Here is a 16,626-nt window from a genome sequence, read left to right as displayed (position 1 = left end):
GCACACCGAGAGGAGATCACACCAGCTGTGGCAGAAGCATTTTGCCGGCATCCAACTTTGAGTATTAAATTCACCATTCCCATTTGTGTTTTTATGTAAAGCAAGGCTTGTAAATCCTCCAGCTTTGATAAAGCCACAGTCTTTGCAATTAGAGTTGCTCCATTGGCTCTGAATGCCATGTTAGGTATTGCTCTGTGCCCTTTGAAATTTGTGTTCTGACAGGCATGGCATCCTCTTGGAGAGAGATTCCATTGCACTTGTAGCGTTTAAAGACTGCAAAAGGCAAGTCAAGATTTGTTACTAGTAAATCGGGTCAAGCTGAGTTTTTGTGCAAATTCCTCTTTGTAAAGCAGTACAAATTAAAGCTGAAAAGAGAAGGTCTTACAGTTCTAAGGACAGAAATACCCTCTGTGCTATTTAGCAAGTGTGGTAGGAGACAAAGACACTGTAGATCTTCCTAACGGCTAAATCTTACCTTTGAATAAAATATGTCCCTGAACATGCAAGGATGTTATACACTGTTCACAAGGTGGTGCTAGCAAACAGTATCTGCTTCCTTTAAAAACTGCCTTGCTTAATGACATTTTTAAAATTCTAGTGAGCCATTTTTGAGGGAGGCCTTGTGGATACTCAAGAGTTTTTGGCATGAAGCAGCCAGGCAGTCTCCCGTCTTGCCATCATCCTGTTCGTCCTCTGATCATGAAGATTGCTTTTAGTCAACTTTCCTTACAACCAGTGAGATACCGTCATGAATTTTATTGGTATCTATTTTATTTTTGAAATTTACCAGTAGCTGCTGCATTTCCTACCCTAGACTTATACTCGAGTCAATAAGTTTCCCAGTTTTTTGTGGTAAAATTAGGTGCCTCGACTTATCTTCAGGTTGACTTATATCTATCTGGCAAGATATGCTACCCTTTAGAACGTTGTACTAAAACTAGGCCATACTGAATTTAATTGTAACACTATGAGTAAATTAGTTGGGACTGCAGCCTCAATTTGTTCACATAATTATCTTTTTCAAGAAGAGGAATAATTGTCATGGAATAAGGTATAAACTTGTTTTAGTACAATAGTCTCTTGCTGTGGCAAGGACTTGGAAATCACTGTAAAAGCTAATTTAGTTGCATTATCTTCAGTCAGTCTATACGTGTGTATTGATGCTATGGGTTGTATTTTTTTAGAATCAGTGTTCACATGAACATTTTGAGAAGTTGCTGAGTCTTCAAACAGGACTTACCATTTGAATGATCAGGGACAATTCCCTCAGGACTTACCATTTGAATGATCAGGCACAATTCTTCCGACATGCCATGATAAGGTTTTTAGGTATACTTTCATGATGGAGCGCATTTATTCCCTCTTATAACTGCAGAGTATAATGTAAGATATTGATGATGTTTCCAGGGACAGATTTGATGAAACGCTTTGATTATGCTAGGAGTAGACATGAGTATGCTAGGCCAATTTTGTGGCTGTTGCATTTATTTCACTGCTTGAAGATCACGCTAAGACTTCTACTGACAGAAAAGATGCTGGGATCGGAGAAAACATAGGATACTGTCTAATACAAGGTGTCCAATTCTGGTGCTTCAGTTGTTCATGGACTACAATTCCCATCAGTCCCAGTCCATGAACATCTGAAGCGCCGGAGTTGGACACCCCTGATCCATAGCAACATCCTATTTCCACATATTAAACTTCTAGTAAAGGAGCAGAACATTTTCCTCCAAGCCAATTTCCAATTCCAATCCTGTTCATCTGTCTTGAGGATAAAAGTGGATAAGAGAAATACGGTGAGAAAATGGGCATAATATAGTATCCCTGAGAGTTTGGAACTTTATACATTTCCAAAAGATGCCTAGATGAACCTTTCATCTGATGCAGTGGAGGTTTTATAAAGACGAGTCATATAATGCCTTAAAAGTTGTTTCCACCAAAAACAAGACCCTGACCATAGAAAGGTAGCATCTCAGGGTGAAGGCTATGCTAGTGTTTCATGAAGGGGATTAAAAAACACACACAACTGAATTATTACTTCACGCACGCCTGAGGTCAAAAGTGGTAGAACCTTTTACATTTACTGCCTCAGAAATAGCTAGACTAAAAACTGGTGTAGGGTGTAATCAATTTCTGATTCCCTCTTAATCTCAGAGGACAGGTCAAGCCTTACTTGGAATGGTAGCTGCATTATGAGGAGGGAAAGCACATAAAGAGGGTTTCTTCTTTCTTTATTGCTATGAATATCAGTAACTGCCCCAAAGTTTAGTACCTTATAAGCTCTCCTGAAAATGCGTGCCGCTTATTTTAGAGTTCATCTAATAGCTCGGGAGTTCTTGACAGCTATTCCCACTCCTGGAATTCACATTAAGTGTAAAAATTTTCAAAAACATCAACCTCAAACTCAGTGTTTTAATACACCATGCCTGTTGTCCTTTGAAGGTCAGACTAGAAACCACAACAGCAGCCTGACAGATGGGCAGAACACAGCTGCCCCACCGCCTCCCAGAGGGCTTCTCAGCTGTATGGAAGGTAAAAAACAAACAATGCTTCCCCGCTGCCAAAAAGTCCTCCGTTGGGCTCTGTGGATTTATGCCATCCAAATCCCTGGGCACTGGTGTTCTGGCAGGCAAAGACCAGGTGGAAGGTATTAACGTCTGCCACGCCAGCAGAGACAGTGGGGGGAAAGGAGTGCTGATATGCACTCTGCAATAGGTCTGGCTTCTTTGGAAGGCCACTGCAACCACCCACCAGAGGATTTGCCCCAGCACCAGGGTAAGTGCCTCAAGGAGGGCAAATCCACTGGCATGGCCCCGTGCTGCCTCCACAGACAGAATTCACCCCCACTCACCTTTGGATTGGACCAATTAGTTTTATATTTGTCTCGGTCTCAGAGAAGAGGGGTGAAGGTTAACTTTAAAAAGCAAAAAGGCAGGCAGGGATATTGTCAACCAGGTTTCTAAGACTAGGAATTGGGAAAGTGTGGGGTTAGTAGTGGCAAAAGAGTTGAATACTCCTTCATCTAAATGACCCTTTTGCTCTACACCGCTACTTTCTAGAACGGGTGGGCAATTATTTTTTCCATGGGGCCGCATAAGAAACAGAAAATATTGTGGAGGGCCGGCCAAAAGGCAGGGGGGCGAGGTGCTTTTGAAAACCCCGCAGAAGCCGGCAGCCAAGGCAACCGGCTTCTGCGGGGCTTTCAAAGGCGCCTCGCTCCCCAGCACGGCAGGGGGGCCAGTCAGGGTCATCCAGCGGGCCGGATATGGCCCGAGGGCCTTATAATGCCCAGGTCTGTTCTAGAAGATGGTGGTCTTCTAGATACCATAATTATATCCATTTTGCCGGACAATAAAACTGAAAAGTATGTCCATATTAACCACTGAGACCCCTGTCAAAGCTATGGAATAAGCTGGAAAAGTTTAGAGTTTTGAATAACCACACAAGACACCAATCCTCTAGGACAGGGAATGCCTTTTATTCACAAACCCATAACATTATTGGACGGTTTGGGTCTGTAATACGAATGTTCATGTTTTAAAGAACAGGTCAGTTATTTTAGGGCAAACAAATGTATCGGAATTTATACCGGGTCATAAATTAACCGATTAGACCAGAATTTGAATATTGTTAAATAGCTTGAAATTCCCTGTAAGAGCAGCACCGTTGTGACATTTACTTTAGTATTCCTCTCCTTCCTCTTCACCCTCCCCTTCAACAGAATCCACTCCAACCTCTTCGTAATCCTTCTCTAGGGCAGCCATGTCTTCACGAGCTTCGGAGAACTCGCCTTCCTCCATCCCCTCCCCGACGTACCAGTGGACAAAGGCACGCTTGGCATACATCAGGTCAAACTTGTGGTCCAGGCGAGCCCAGGCCTCCGCAATGGCCGTGGTGTTGCTCAGCATGCAAACGGCACGCTGCACTTTGGCCAGGTCGCCCCCGGGGACCACTGTGGGGGGCTGGTAGTTGATACCAACCTTGAAACCAGTTGGGCACCAGTCCACAAACTGGATTGTGCGCTTGGTCTTGATGGTGGCAATAGCAGCATTGACATCTTTGGGCACGACATCACCTCGGTACAACAGGCAGCAGGCCATGTATTTGTCAGCCGCGAGGCCCATTTCTACCATCTGGTTGGTTGGCTCAAAGCGAGCTAAGCCAGGTGTCGTCTCTGCTACAGAGAGCTGCTCATGGTACGCTTTCTCAGCAGAGATGACCGGGGCATAGGTGGCCAGGGGGAAATGGATACGAGGATAGGGCACCAAATTGGTCTGGAATTCTGTCAGATCTACATTCAGGGCACCATCAAATCGCAGGGAGGCTGTGATGGAGGACACAATCTGACCTATCAACCTGTTCAAATTGGTGTAGGTGGGGCGTTCGATGTCAAGGTTCCTGCGGCAGATGTCATAGATGGCCTCATTGTCTACCATGAAGGCACAGTCAGAATGCTCCAAGGTTGTGTGGGTGGTCAGGATGGAGTTGTAGGGCTCGACGACCGCTGTGGAGACTTGGGGAGCCGGGTAGATGGAGAACTCCAGCTTGGACTTCTTGCCATAGTCAACGGACAGGCGCTCCATCAGCAGGGAAGTGAAACCAGAGCCGGTGCCACCCCCAAAGCTGTGGAAGACCAGGAAGCCCTGGAGACCTGTGCACTGGTCAGCCTGTTGGCATAAGTTAAATACAAAGAATTCCATTAACAATACTATACATAGCGCAGTGGAGAAAAAAAGAGAAGTCTCCATGTCATCTTCAGAGTTAGCGGTCATTCTTTTGAGATACAGTACCAATTCCTATGAGACCAGCAATGAGTGCACAGTTCCATTGTAGGATTTTGCACAACTGATATCAGAATAATAGCAAGAGCATATCTCCTTTTTTCACTTTTTTCTAAGTTGCTAATACAAACAGATATCATCACCTGATAGCTCTGTGGCAGGTTAGCACAATACAGCAATGTAAGGGCTGGGGTGTTATGGTTTTTCCGGGCTGTATGGCCGTGTTCCAGTAGCAGTTTCTCCTGACGTTTCGCTTGCATCGTGGGCCAGATGCAGGCGAAATGTCAGGAGAAAATGCTACTAGAACATGGCCATACAGCCCGGAAAAACCACAACCCCCAAGTGATTCTGGCCATGAAACCCTGCGACAAAATAGAAGGGCTGTTGCTTTTCTAAAATTCTGTATAGATTTTCCTTTCAAGGAAATGTACTTACCAGTTTGCGTATCCTATCCAGCACCAAGTCAATTATCTCCTTGCCAATGGTGTAGTGGCCCCGGGCATAGTTATTGGCAGCATCTTCTTTTCCAGTGATGAGCTGTTCAGGGTGGAAGAGTTGGCGGTACGTTCCTGTGCGCACTTCATCTGTACAGGTGCATAAAAGGGGGAGGGGACAACTTTGAGCTGTTGTACTATAAAGTCATCTCGTTCCTTGCATGTCTGCTATTTCTTCCGGGCTTTTGTGATTGGCCTCACCAGCCGATATGTTTACAGAGCAATGATTGTATTTGGTGTTTGTGTTCACATTTTCTTTCAAAGCTAATAAGAAGCAAAAAGCTAAATTCAATTTGCAAAAAAAATTATTTTGTGTTAAGTAAAGATTTATTAGGACATATTTCTAAAGTATTTAAAGCTAGAGAGTGGTTTAGAAATGTTCCAAAGGCTGGTGATCATTCATTTTTGGGATGTTCCTGTTGATCAAAATGACATCGACACTCACCAATCACTGTTGGCTCCAAGTCCACAAAGACGGCTCTGGGGACGTGCTTGCCCGCCCCCGTCTCACTGAAGAATGTGTTGAAGGAGTCATCCCCTCCCCCAATGGTCTTGTCGCTGGGCATCTGCCCGTCAGGCTGGATGCCATGTTCAAGACAGTAGAGTTCCCAGCAGGCGTTGCCAATCTGGACACCAGCCTGACCCACGTGGATGGAAATACATTCACGCTAAAATGGAAAACCAGAACACAGATGCATTAGAACTGCCTGGGTTGACTAATATCTCGTTTTAATTTGAAGGATCAGGATGTCGAGTTTATGCATAATTCTACTTTAATATCCTTGCAATCTGTGATTAAATGAAAACATCAGAAAGCTACATTTATAATCTCTGCTGAGGTTCTATTATTTGGATAGGGGGGAAAGCATCCTGGAACCGTAAGGTCCTCAGTGGATATTCAACAACAAAAAAGCACAGTTCAACATGGTAAAACTAAAAAAAAAAAGTGCTAGCCTTTATTGTTCCAATGGGAATTAGAAAGCAAAAACAGGTAGAAAAGTATACAATAGGATAATAGTGTGTAACTGGAATGATTGAACAGCATCTTGTTTTTTCAAGGAGTCCTAGGGTACCACACCCAACCCATTGTTCCTTCAATACTATGAAGGATGCTCTCAAGGATTTCCCTATCAAGATTTCTTTGGGAAGACAACGAATTCTCTGCAGTGTGCTCTCTTCAACAGGGCAACTGTTGGGTTTTTGGGACCACAACTTTGATTTTCAGTCTCAACTTTGATTTTCAGTCTTTTCCTTCCTAGCTCTCTAATGGGCACTTCCACCCATGCAGAAATAATGCTCTTTCAATTCACTTTCACAATTTTTTGCAAGTGGATTTTGCTATCTTGCACATTAAAGCCCAGCTGTAAAGCGCATTGAAAGTGGATTATTCTGCATGTGCGGAAGTGCGCGATGCCTCTCATTTTTGAAGGACATTCTGTCATCTGAGGGAGATGCTATGAGGGGGACCTACAGGGAATGCCACGCCCAGTTCAGGAAGACTGGGGATGCTCGCTGCAGCTGGGAGTAAAAATCAAGCCATTATTTCTCTGTCGACGCCTACAAAGACTGGCAGCGTCTGCGATCCGCCACAGATTACCACAGCCTAGTTCATTCCCAGCATGATCTCATAATGCCGTTTTGCCAATTTCCCCTCCTCTGACCTCAACAGAGAACATGCTTGGGAATGAAATGAATCAGAGGGAGGGTGGAAGAGGAGATTAATCTGCTGCCCCGTGCCAAGAAAGCACATATGCGCAGCTTCTGTTTTCATTCTATTCATGCAATCAAGCATGGAATAATATATTGTCGAAGGCTTTCACGGCCGGACTCAACTGGTTGTTGTGGGCTTTCCGGGCTGTGTGGCCGTGGTCTGGTAGATCTTGTTCCTAACGTTTTGCATAGATGCCAGCCACGGATGCAGGCAAAATGTTAGGAACAAGCAGCCCGGAAAGCCCACAACCGGGAAAGCCCACAACAACAAGCATGGGATATTTTCCCCCCGAAAAACAGCCAGCTCGACCAACTGCCACCCTCCTTCGGTGCCCTGGGACTATGGCTTGGAACGGAATGTAGAAAATAAATATGCAGAAACGAAAAGATGCCACAGATGCAATGAGCGCGTGCTGGAAACGGTGACCAGCCCAGCCACACTGCGCCATTGTCACTAGCTAATTATGCCGGTCACATCTGCCAGAGGAGACACCCTCTTTGTCTCGCTTTGTCAGCCCTTGCCTTCCATTCGTCCAGAAACCAATCTGCTTCAGGGCAGGGGAGCTGGGGGTGGGGGGAGGGTGATGCCACTGCAGCCCTCCCAGCATCCCCAGCCCCTGCAGAGATTTCTTTTCACAATGCCCTTCTTTATGCACAGGACAACGCAAGGGCGTGGCTCCCCCCCCTCCTTTTATTTTTGCAAAGAAGATCCCCTCCCAGAAGGACTTCAGCTCTGAGCCAAGCATTCATTTCCCCAGGCTTTCTCTCTCTCTCCCCCCACCCCACCTCCTTTTCACCCGATAAAAGCACGAGGGGTTTTTCTACAGACGTCCCCCTCCCATCCCGGGCTTCTCAGCCTGGTTTTTTTCCTGCGGAATCACTGCGGACGCCACGCGAATGAATCGCTCCCCTCCTGCTCTAACGGAAGGAATGGGGATCTGCTGAGCAACCGCAGCAATACTGATGCAGCAGCTTCCACCCGCACAAGTTACGGCTTCGAAACGAAACAAGAGAGAAAAATCGGTCCTGTTGACTCCGCAGATACGTCTTTGCAAAGAGCGCAGCTGTTTGCATCGGGCGGCTTCTTTCTTCCCTCCCCCCCCCCCCCCTGGTTTCCACCATAGCCGCTGGCTTGACCCCGCCCGCCTCTGCGGCTCCCTCCACCCCTTCCTGCTGATCCACAGCTGGGCAGGCTTGGAAAGAGAGAGGCAGGCAGGGATTGCCGGGAGGGAAGGAGCCCCCGTCGCCCTCCCCAGGCAGGCAGTGTTGCGCCAGGCTGCCGATGGGAGCCGCCTCATTCCCGGGGGGGGGGGGGGAGAGACAGGAAGGATGCGTTAAGCTTTGCAGCGCAATCTTATGCAAAATTACTCCCCTTTAAGTCCATTGAAACGAGTGGGTTTAGGCTGGAGCGACTCTCCATAGGATTGCACTGTCAGCCTGACCTCCGGAGAGGGTTTTTTGGGTGGTGTTTTTTTTTGGGGGGGGGGGGCATGCCTGCAGCCAGTCCAATGGGTCAGTTGACGGAGGGGAGAAGAGCTCCGCCGTAGAAAGGCAAAGGGAAAAGCCAGCAAGTGGGCGGGCAGGGCTGGAGGGCGGACAAGAAAGGGGTGGGAAGGGTCAGCAGCCCGCCATGAGCGTGCATGGGTGGGGGCTGCCTGCAGCTGGCTAGCTCGCCCCCCGCCCCACCCTTCCGCCTGCTTGCTTGCTTTGCAGAGGCGCTTACCATATTTGCTGCTGTGTTTGCGGAGCTTCAGCGGCGGGGGCTTCCTTACAGCGCGACTCTTAGGAGGTCGATGTAAGAGAACCTGTAGCGCGCGGCGCAACGCGGCGCCCCTATATACAAGCCCGTCGCCATGGGGACGGGGAGGGCTTTTTGTGGTTGGTCGAGGCACCCCCAATCCGCCCGGAGAAGCCAAGGGAGGAGAAAGGCGATTGGCTCGGGGCGCGTAGGATGAGGTCATCCTTCCCACCCCTCCACATCCCAAGTCTGTTTGCATCCTCCAGACAAAGAGACCAAACAGAGCAGTTGTGTAGCCATCATATCAAGGAAAGGGGGAGGGAGGATCAGGGGAAAAAACGAATGTTTTCCGGGCTTTAAATCACATCCCAAGTGTCTCTTTCTCCCAGGGCGAATCACATCCCAAGGATCGCCCCCCCCCCCCAATGCCCCCAAAATCTCCCAATAGTCTCCACTAGGTTGTAATGACTCAAGACCCCACATATCAGCAAAATCAAGGGCAAGGCTGCAGGGCCTGCTGATTCTGCTGTTTTATATAAAGTGCTATACCATTTCTATAGGTCAGCTGCAAGGACGGGGAAGAGCCAGAATATCTGGAAATGGCGCTCCTCAAGTAATTCCCTATGAAAGATTTAATGCAGGGCATTGTAATTTAGCAGCATTTTCTCCTGACGCTTCGCCTGCATCTGTGGCTGGCATCTTCAGAGGATCATGATGCCCAAAGCTTATCTTCAGTAATGCAGAGTAGATGCCAGTTACAGATGCAGGCGAAACATCATGAGAGAATGCTGCTAGAACACGGTCATACAGCCCGGAAACCACACAGCACCCCAGTGATTCCGGCCGTGAAAGCCTTCGACAATACATTGTAATTTATTTTTAATCCACTGTACAGAAAGAGTAAATTCCATATTGATTGATGCCTGGGTGGGTTTGGTCATGCTGACAGGGGCTGATGGGAACTGTAGTCCACTAACATCTGGAGAGCTGCAGGTTGCAGACCCCTGGTTTCGTTAGCTGGGAATTTCCCCCGATCAATTACATGATAGTTCACATTTAACAAACACAAAACTGTTACGGAGAAAGGCTGCCTGTGCCCACTTGTGCATTGGGTTGTACAACCGATTCTCTACAAACACCTGCCCTATCATGTATCCTGGGGATAAATTACACAGCAACAGAAGATCCTGACTGGGTGTGGGGAGAGAGTGCTGTGCTCACGGGTGGGGACTCACTGCGGATATTAAGATGCAACATCAAAATAGCCCCAACGCATGGCATTGTGGTTTTTTCACTCCCATGTTTTAGGCGGGGGGGGGGGGGGGGGAATGGGAGGTTTTGCCAATTGGTGACTTCCTGCCATAGAATATACAGAGAAGATCTGACACCATTGCTTTGGAAGAGGGGGAAGGGTTTTGGTTGAAGATGGAGGCAGAAATAGCAGCCACAATAAAAGAGTAACTTTGCACTTGGGGAAGCCACTAGCTTCCTAAGAAACCAATTAGCGCCCCCTAAATGATTCACCCTTTGTTCCCATTGTTGGAGGAGGCGCAGAAACTGCAAAGGAGGGAGACATACAAACCTCCCTTAAAGGGATGCCTTAGTGAAATAAATCTGAGGTTTCTTATTGTGTATAGATGACAAAAAGGGCTGGCTTATTCTACGGCATATTGCCAGACATTCCCACCATACATAGCTGTTTCCTCTTTATACAGACAGGTTCAGAATCTTTCTCTGGTCTTCACCCACCATCCCCCCCCCCCCCCCCCGTAGTCTGATATGCTAGACTGGGGAGGGGGACAGCTGTCTAGCAGAGGGTGTCACGTGTCTTTGCTTCTTTCTCTTTACATCAGAGGGGACAAAATGCTTGCTTCTTCTCCATTCCAGAATTCCCTACGTTGTGCAAATGGTTTTCATCCCTTCCAGAATATGTTATATTCTACCTTCTTTAACCTCCTCTTCTTCCTCCTCTTTGTTAAAATAGGGCATTTCTTCCAGAATGCTATAGTGTAAAACTTTGGTTGGGTATCCCTAATTTCCTGATATCAACCAATCCCCCCCCCCACCCACCCACCCAATGCCATCTAGAATACCAGGCTCTCAATTTGAGACATGTCTGTCTGTCTGTCTGTTATTAAATTTATATACTGCCCCTCCCCCGAAGGGCTCTGGTTTATGAAATGGTTACCTAACTCACTGGCCATCGGTTGGTAGCACAGAAAATGCAATTTACTTTGCAGTTAGAGAAGTCGGAAGTATATTCTTTTTCTGTCTCCAAGATGGAACTAGCAGAATCTAAAAGGCCTGGCTGCAGAATTCATGAGAACGTAATCATTCCTTGATCATTAGCAGCCTGCTCCTTTTCCTCCTGGTGAGCTGCCCATGCCAGGATTTATGTCGTGCAGAAATGCAGCTCCAGAAGTTTGTGAAACATGGAGATGCTGCGATGGAGAGAGTTTTTAATTTCTTGTTGTCATAGAGCTGTTGTGCAGGATCCTTCTCCTCCCTACAAAAAAAAAGAAAGAAGATACTTTGAAGCCTGTGGCGTGTCACATCCAATCTCGCCCCTCATGTCAGGCTGGGTTGCTTGGCTGCGTCGGGAGGTAATAAATGCTTCTCTGTGACAGTGGGCAGTTCCAACCACGTGGAAAGAGGTGTTTTTTTTCTAAAGAAGAGTTGGTTTTTTATACCCCTTATCTCTCTACCTTTACGGACTCCCAAAGTGACTTACAACTGCCTTCCCTTCCCCTCACCATCCACAGACACCTTGTGAGGTAGGTGGGGCTGAGAGAGTTCAGAGGGAACAGTGACTGGCCCAAGGTCAGTTATCAAACTAGTTGTGTAGGAGTGGGGAAACTAACCCAGTTCATCAGATTAGAGACTGCTGCTTATATGGAGGAGAGGCAAATCAAACCCAGTGCTCCAGATAGAGGACAGTGGAACCTCAATTTTTGCCGGTAATCCATCCAGTTTTCACCGGTAATCCGTCCATCTGTTACTAGGAGGCAAGACTTCTCTGAACTTTTTACTTCACTTCCTCCCTATAATGGTCACTTCCTTCCATTGACAGTTACAGACTGACCACGCAGTACATAGAGGAAAGACATGTATACACTCCCACATAACAAACCACAGAGCAGAAAAAACTGAGTGACAAAAACAGCAGTTGAAAAACAACCTGCATGTCTCTAAATCCCTGGCACAACTCACCTATGGAGCCCCACTGGCAATAATTTCGGATTTCACTCTATTAGAGAGAGTCCTATCCACATTTCTTAGAGCTCTTCTTAACACTCCTAAATGTACAGCTAATGTAGTTTTAAGACAAGAAGCAGGGTTGGTTAAAGTTGAGACAACCTTTTGGAGGCTTATTATCAAATACTGGCTTAAAGTTCTTTCCCACCCCTTGGGCTTATTGCTTTTCTACTGGCAGCAACACCATATCCAAGCTGGCTAGAAAAAATAACATTTTAAAATTTTATAACAGGTTGTGGCTTGGATCCAGTACAACTATTGGAACTGGATCATTGCAGAGCAACAGCCCTGGTCTATCAACTGCTTCCAATGATATTGGTAAATAATATAAAACAGATCTCCCCTTGTTACCGGGTGTTATATAAACCATTAAAATCTTTGGACAGGTATCTCATGGCTGCCCCTTACTCCTGTCCGTCCAACATATAACATCTACATTAAAATGTCACATTGGGCCTTTTCTAGGTCTTCTCCCGCTTTTGACGCTTTCTTCCATCAGCCAATCTAATGTAAGCAGATTTCAAAAATTCTCTACAGCATAGGGAGAGGGATTATGTGTTTGTAACTCCAGGGGAAGTGGGACTCTGTATTACATATTCTATTGCATTGCTTAACTCCATATAAAGGGGAAAGGGAGGCTTTAATCTCACCCATTTGTTCATTCAGTACAGAAATTTAACTTAGAGTTAATTCCGATCTCAGTCCCTTTGTGAGAATTTTATCTGAAGACTTTTCTTTTATATCTCAGCAGGTAGCTAAATTTTGTATGCTGGCACATAATAAGCGAAGAATCATGTTAGGACCAAGAGCCAGACCACATGATGGTGACTGTAATAATGCTACAAGCTGATGATATTTTTTGTGTATAGACTTATACCATGGATTTCTGTACAAATTTGATTTTTTTCTTTTGTTTATTGTTCTTTCTTTTCTTGTTCTTGTTCTTCTCTTCTCTTTTTTGCTGGCTTAATGGCCGTAATAAAACTGACTGAAACCTGCATGTCTGAAAAACATCCTAACATGAATTATCCAGAAATGTGCACTACTAACAACTCAAAACTTTTAACTAGTAGTCTAATAAAAACCAGCTGAGGGCCCAGATTCCCTCCGGCCTTCCAGGAGAAAGGCCCTTCACGTAAGTAACAATGGACCGTTCTCCTGAAGGCGGAGGGAATCTGGATGGGACCTAACAAAGCAGTGTCCCCCTCTCCTCGGGTGGGTTTACTGGTCTCCGTAAACGTGCCGCAACACTCTAGATTCAAAAATCATTCTGGAGGCTGCCCAGGATAGGATCTTGTAGTGTCGCATTTAATGAGTGATGATGACGCACCAAATTATGGCGGGTTTCTACAGATGTCTCGCAATAGACACTCGTTGTCTGAGTGCGGCTTTCTGGTCGCCGCGACCAATTGAATGTACCATAAATACCTGATGGGATGGAAAGATTGGTATTTTTATAAGCCTCAGCTATGCATAGTTTTAGTGCCGAGCTGACGGCCGCAGTAGACATTTGTTGACCCAATTTGGGGTATGAGATATTGATGGAACATACTATGTGTCTGTCTAAATTGTTCAGTACGTTCAATGTAGACCTTTAAGGCTCTGCGAACGTCTAATTTGTGCCAAATCTTTTTGTTTTCCCCCGTTGGCTTAGGGAAGAAGGTGGGAAGAACAATTTCTTGATTTAAGTGGAAGGTTGAGCAAACCTTAGGTCTAAAAGTTGGATCAGTGCACAAAATGAAGAAGAAGGAGGAGGAGGAGGAGGAGGAGGAGGAGGAGAGGAGGAGGAGGAGTTGTTTGGATTTATATCCCCCCTTTCTCTCCTGCAGGAGACTCAAAGGGGCTTACAATCTCCTTGCCCTTCCCCCCCCTACAACAAACACCCTGTGAGGTAGGTGGGGCTGAGAGAGCTCCGAGAAGCTGTGACTAACCCAAGGTCACCCAGCTGGCATGTGTGGGAGTATATAGGCTAATCTGAATTCCCCAGATAAGCCTTCACAGCTCAGGTGGCAGAGCTGGGAATCAAACCTGGTTCCTCCAGATTAGATACACAAGCTCTTAACCTTATCAGGGTGAAAGAGCCCAGGCTAGAGTCAATGGACAAGGCCCTAATCTTAGATTAGCCTGGCCGTGGTGAAGGCAATCAAAAAGAGGAGCTTCATTCTTAGCCACCTAATGTGAATGGATCTGATGGGTTCAAATGGTTTTCTGGTGAGTGCTAGTAGGACCGTATGCAGGTTCCAAGATGGGAAACTATGGTGAACTGGGGGTTGAGATTGAAGCACCCCTTTGAGAAAACGGCAAACATCAGCATGCTGTGATATTTGTGAACCTGTAGATGTGGACCATACCATTGATAATGCCGCAAGTTATCTCTTGAGTGTGGCGGTTCGCAACCCTGAACCAAAACCATCTTGAAGGAAAGCCAACAGGGCCCTTACATTCAGTATTTCTGGGTTTATGTCCCTTTGTGTGCACTATTTTACAAAGGTTTTCCATGTATAATTGTAAATTCATGTTGTAGAGGGTCATCTGGAAACTAGAAGTGTGGTTATTATCTCATCAGAGTAGCCCTTGGCTTTCAGGTTGGACTGTTCAAGAGCCAAGTGGTTCGCTGAAAATGTCCTGGTTCTGGATGGCAAATCGGTCCCTGATGCAGTAGATCTGGTCTGTTCAGAATATGGAAAGGTTGACCTTGGGAGAGTTCCGTGATGGTGGAGAACCATGGCCTCCAAGGCCAGAAAGGTGCCACCAATATAAGGGGATTCCGTTGCTTCATCAATCTGCATTGAAGCTTGGATATGAGTGGGAGTGGAGGGAACGCATACATCGTTCCCCTGGGCCAGGGAGACATCAGGGCATCCGTGTCCAGGGCAGATGCGTGGAAGTACCTGGTCATAAACTGGGGAAGCTGTGCATTCAGGGGAGTGGCGGAGAGGTCCACCTGAGGGAGACCGAATCTGACTGTGATCTCCTGAAAGACCTATGGATGAAGTTGCCACTCAGCATTTGATACTTGCTGTCTGCTCAACCAATCTGCTCTGGTATTCAGGATTCTGCTGATATGTTCTGCCTTGAGAGAGGCTAGATGGATCTCTGCCCATGACAGAATCCTGGAGTCTTCCTTCTGTAGCGCCAATGACCTGGTGCCTCCCTGGTTGTTTATGTATGCTTTTGCCGTTGTATTGTCCGTCCTTACTAGGACGTGATGATCTTGGACAATGTGGGAAAAATGAAGAAGAGCCAGATAACATACACACTACAGGGTCAGTGCTATCAGTCACAGACCAGGAAAGGGATTTGGGCGTCTTAGTTGATAGTTCCATGGGAATGTCAACTCAATGCATGGCAGCTGTGAAAAAGGCAAACTCTATGCTGGGGATAATTAGGAAAGGAGTTGATAATAAAACTGCAAGGATTGTCATGCCCTTATATAAAGCCGGGGTGCGACCGCACTTGGAGTACTGTGTTCAGTTCTGGTCGCCACATCTCAAAAAGGATATCGAAGAGATAGAAAAAGTGCAGAGAAGGGCAACGAGGATGATTGAAGGATTGGAGCACCTTCCTTATGAGGAGAGGCTGCAGCTGGCTGGGACCTCCTTTTTTTTAATTTGGAGAGGAGACGTCTGAGGGGGGATATGATTGAAGTCTATAAAATTATGCATGGGGTAGAAAATGTTGACAGAGAGACATTTTTCTCTCTTTCTCACAATACTAGAACCAGGGGGCATTCCTTGAAAATGCTGGGGGGAAGAATTAAGACTAATAAAAGGAAACACTTCTTCACACAACGTGTGATTGGTGTTTAGAATATGCTGCCACAAAAGGTGATGATGGCCACTAACCTGGATAGCTTTAAAAAGGGCTTGGACAGATTTATGGAGGAGAAGTCAATCTATGGCTACCAATCTTGATCCTCCTTGATCTCAGATTGCAAATGCCTTAGCAGACCAGGTGCTGAGGAGCAGCAGCAGCAGAAGGCCATTGCTTTCACATGCTGCATATGAGCTCCCAAAGGCACCTGGTGGGCCACTGCGAGTAGCAGAGTGCCGGACTAGATGGACTCTGGTCTGATCCAGCAGGCTAGTTCTTATGTTCTTGTGTTTTTATAAATTGCTCGCATCTCAAGTAGATTGATGGGCATCGTTCTCATTGCAGGTGACCACGTTCCCTGGGCAACTTGCTGATTTAGGGTCGCTTCCCACCCTATCAAACTGGCATCTGTGAACAGCTGGATGCTGGAAGGGACCAGATAGGTTTTCCCTTTGGACAAGTTGAGGGTGGAAGTCCACCATGTCAGGTTGTTCTTGACGGATGTGGGAACAGTTAGCTGTTTGTCTTGCTTTAGCATGATGTCCCTCTGGTATGGTCTCAGGAATAATTGCAATTGTTTGGAGTGGAAGCGGGCCCATTTTAGGGAGTCTATTGTTACAACCAGGAGACCTAATAGACTGGAGAGGCCCATCAGGGAGGACTTTCTGTTGGTGATAAATTGTTGAATTTTTTGGATTTTTTCTGGTGGTAGGAAGAGGGCGTTTTGCGAAACCGACGAAACTGAGGCTACACTGACTGCGCAGGCGCAATGCAAACAGCACAGTAAATTTGCGCAAAAGTAAAGCCAATGAAATCCGAGGCAACCAACGAAATG

General features: G+C 46.4%; 1 protein-coding gene across 1 annotated transcript; it reads right to left on the bottom strand.

The window, feature by feature from the left end:
• Window positions 1–3,457: 3,457 nt before the first annotated feature.
• LOC125429193 (tubulin alpha-1A chain-like) lies at window positions 3,458–8,862 on the bottom strand. Its single transcript, XM_048490075.1, has 4 exons — window positions 8,709–8,862; window positions 5,721–5,943; window positions 5,217–5,365; window positions 3,458–4,667 (listed from the first exon to the last, which is right to left on the bottom strand). Exons 1-4 carry the CDS (start codon window positions 8,709–8,711, stop codon window positions 3,681–3,683), a joined length of 1,362 nt encoding a protein of 453 aa, XP_048346032.1. The 5' UTR covers window positions 8,712–8,862; the 3' UTR covers window positions 3,458–3,680.
• Between the last annotated feature and the right edge of the window lie 7,764 nt (window positions 8,863–16,626).

This window comes from Sphaerodactylus townsendi, linkage group LG03 (assembly GCF_021028975.2).
Source record: "Sphaerodactylus townsendi isolate TG3544 linkage group LG03, MPM_Stown_v2.3, whole genome shotgun sequence".
Taxonomy (NCBI): Eukaryota; Metazoa; Chordata; class Lepidosauria; order Squamata; family Sphaerodactylidae; genus Sphaerodactylus; species Sphaerodactylus townsendi.
Note: the sequence above shows the minus strand (reverse complement) of the source record. Positions and strands in the feature narration are given on the sequence as shown.

What these genes read in the sequence shown, in the direction of transcription:
- LOC125429193 (XM_048490075.1), bottom strand. An exon ending in CTTGGAGCCAACAGTGATTG is followed by an intron (nt 5,366 to 5,720) that starts GTGAGTGTCGAT and finishes GCACCTGTACAG; the next exon opens with ATGAAGTGCGCACAGGAACG. An exon ending in TGGATAGGATACGCAAACTG is followed by an intron (nt 4,668 to 5,216) that starts GTAAGTACATTT and finishes TTATGCCAACAG; the next exon opens with GCTGACCAGTGCACAGGTCT.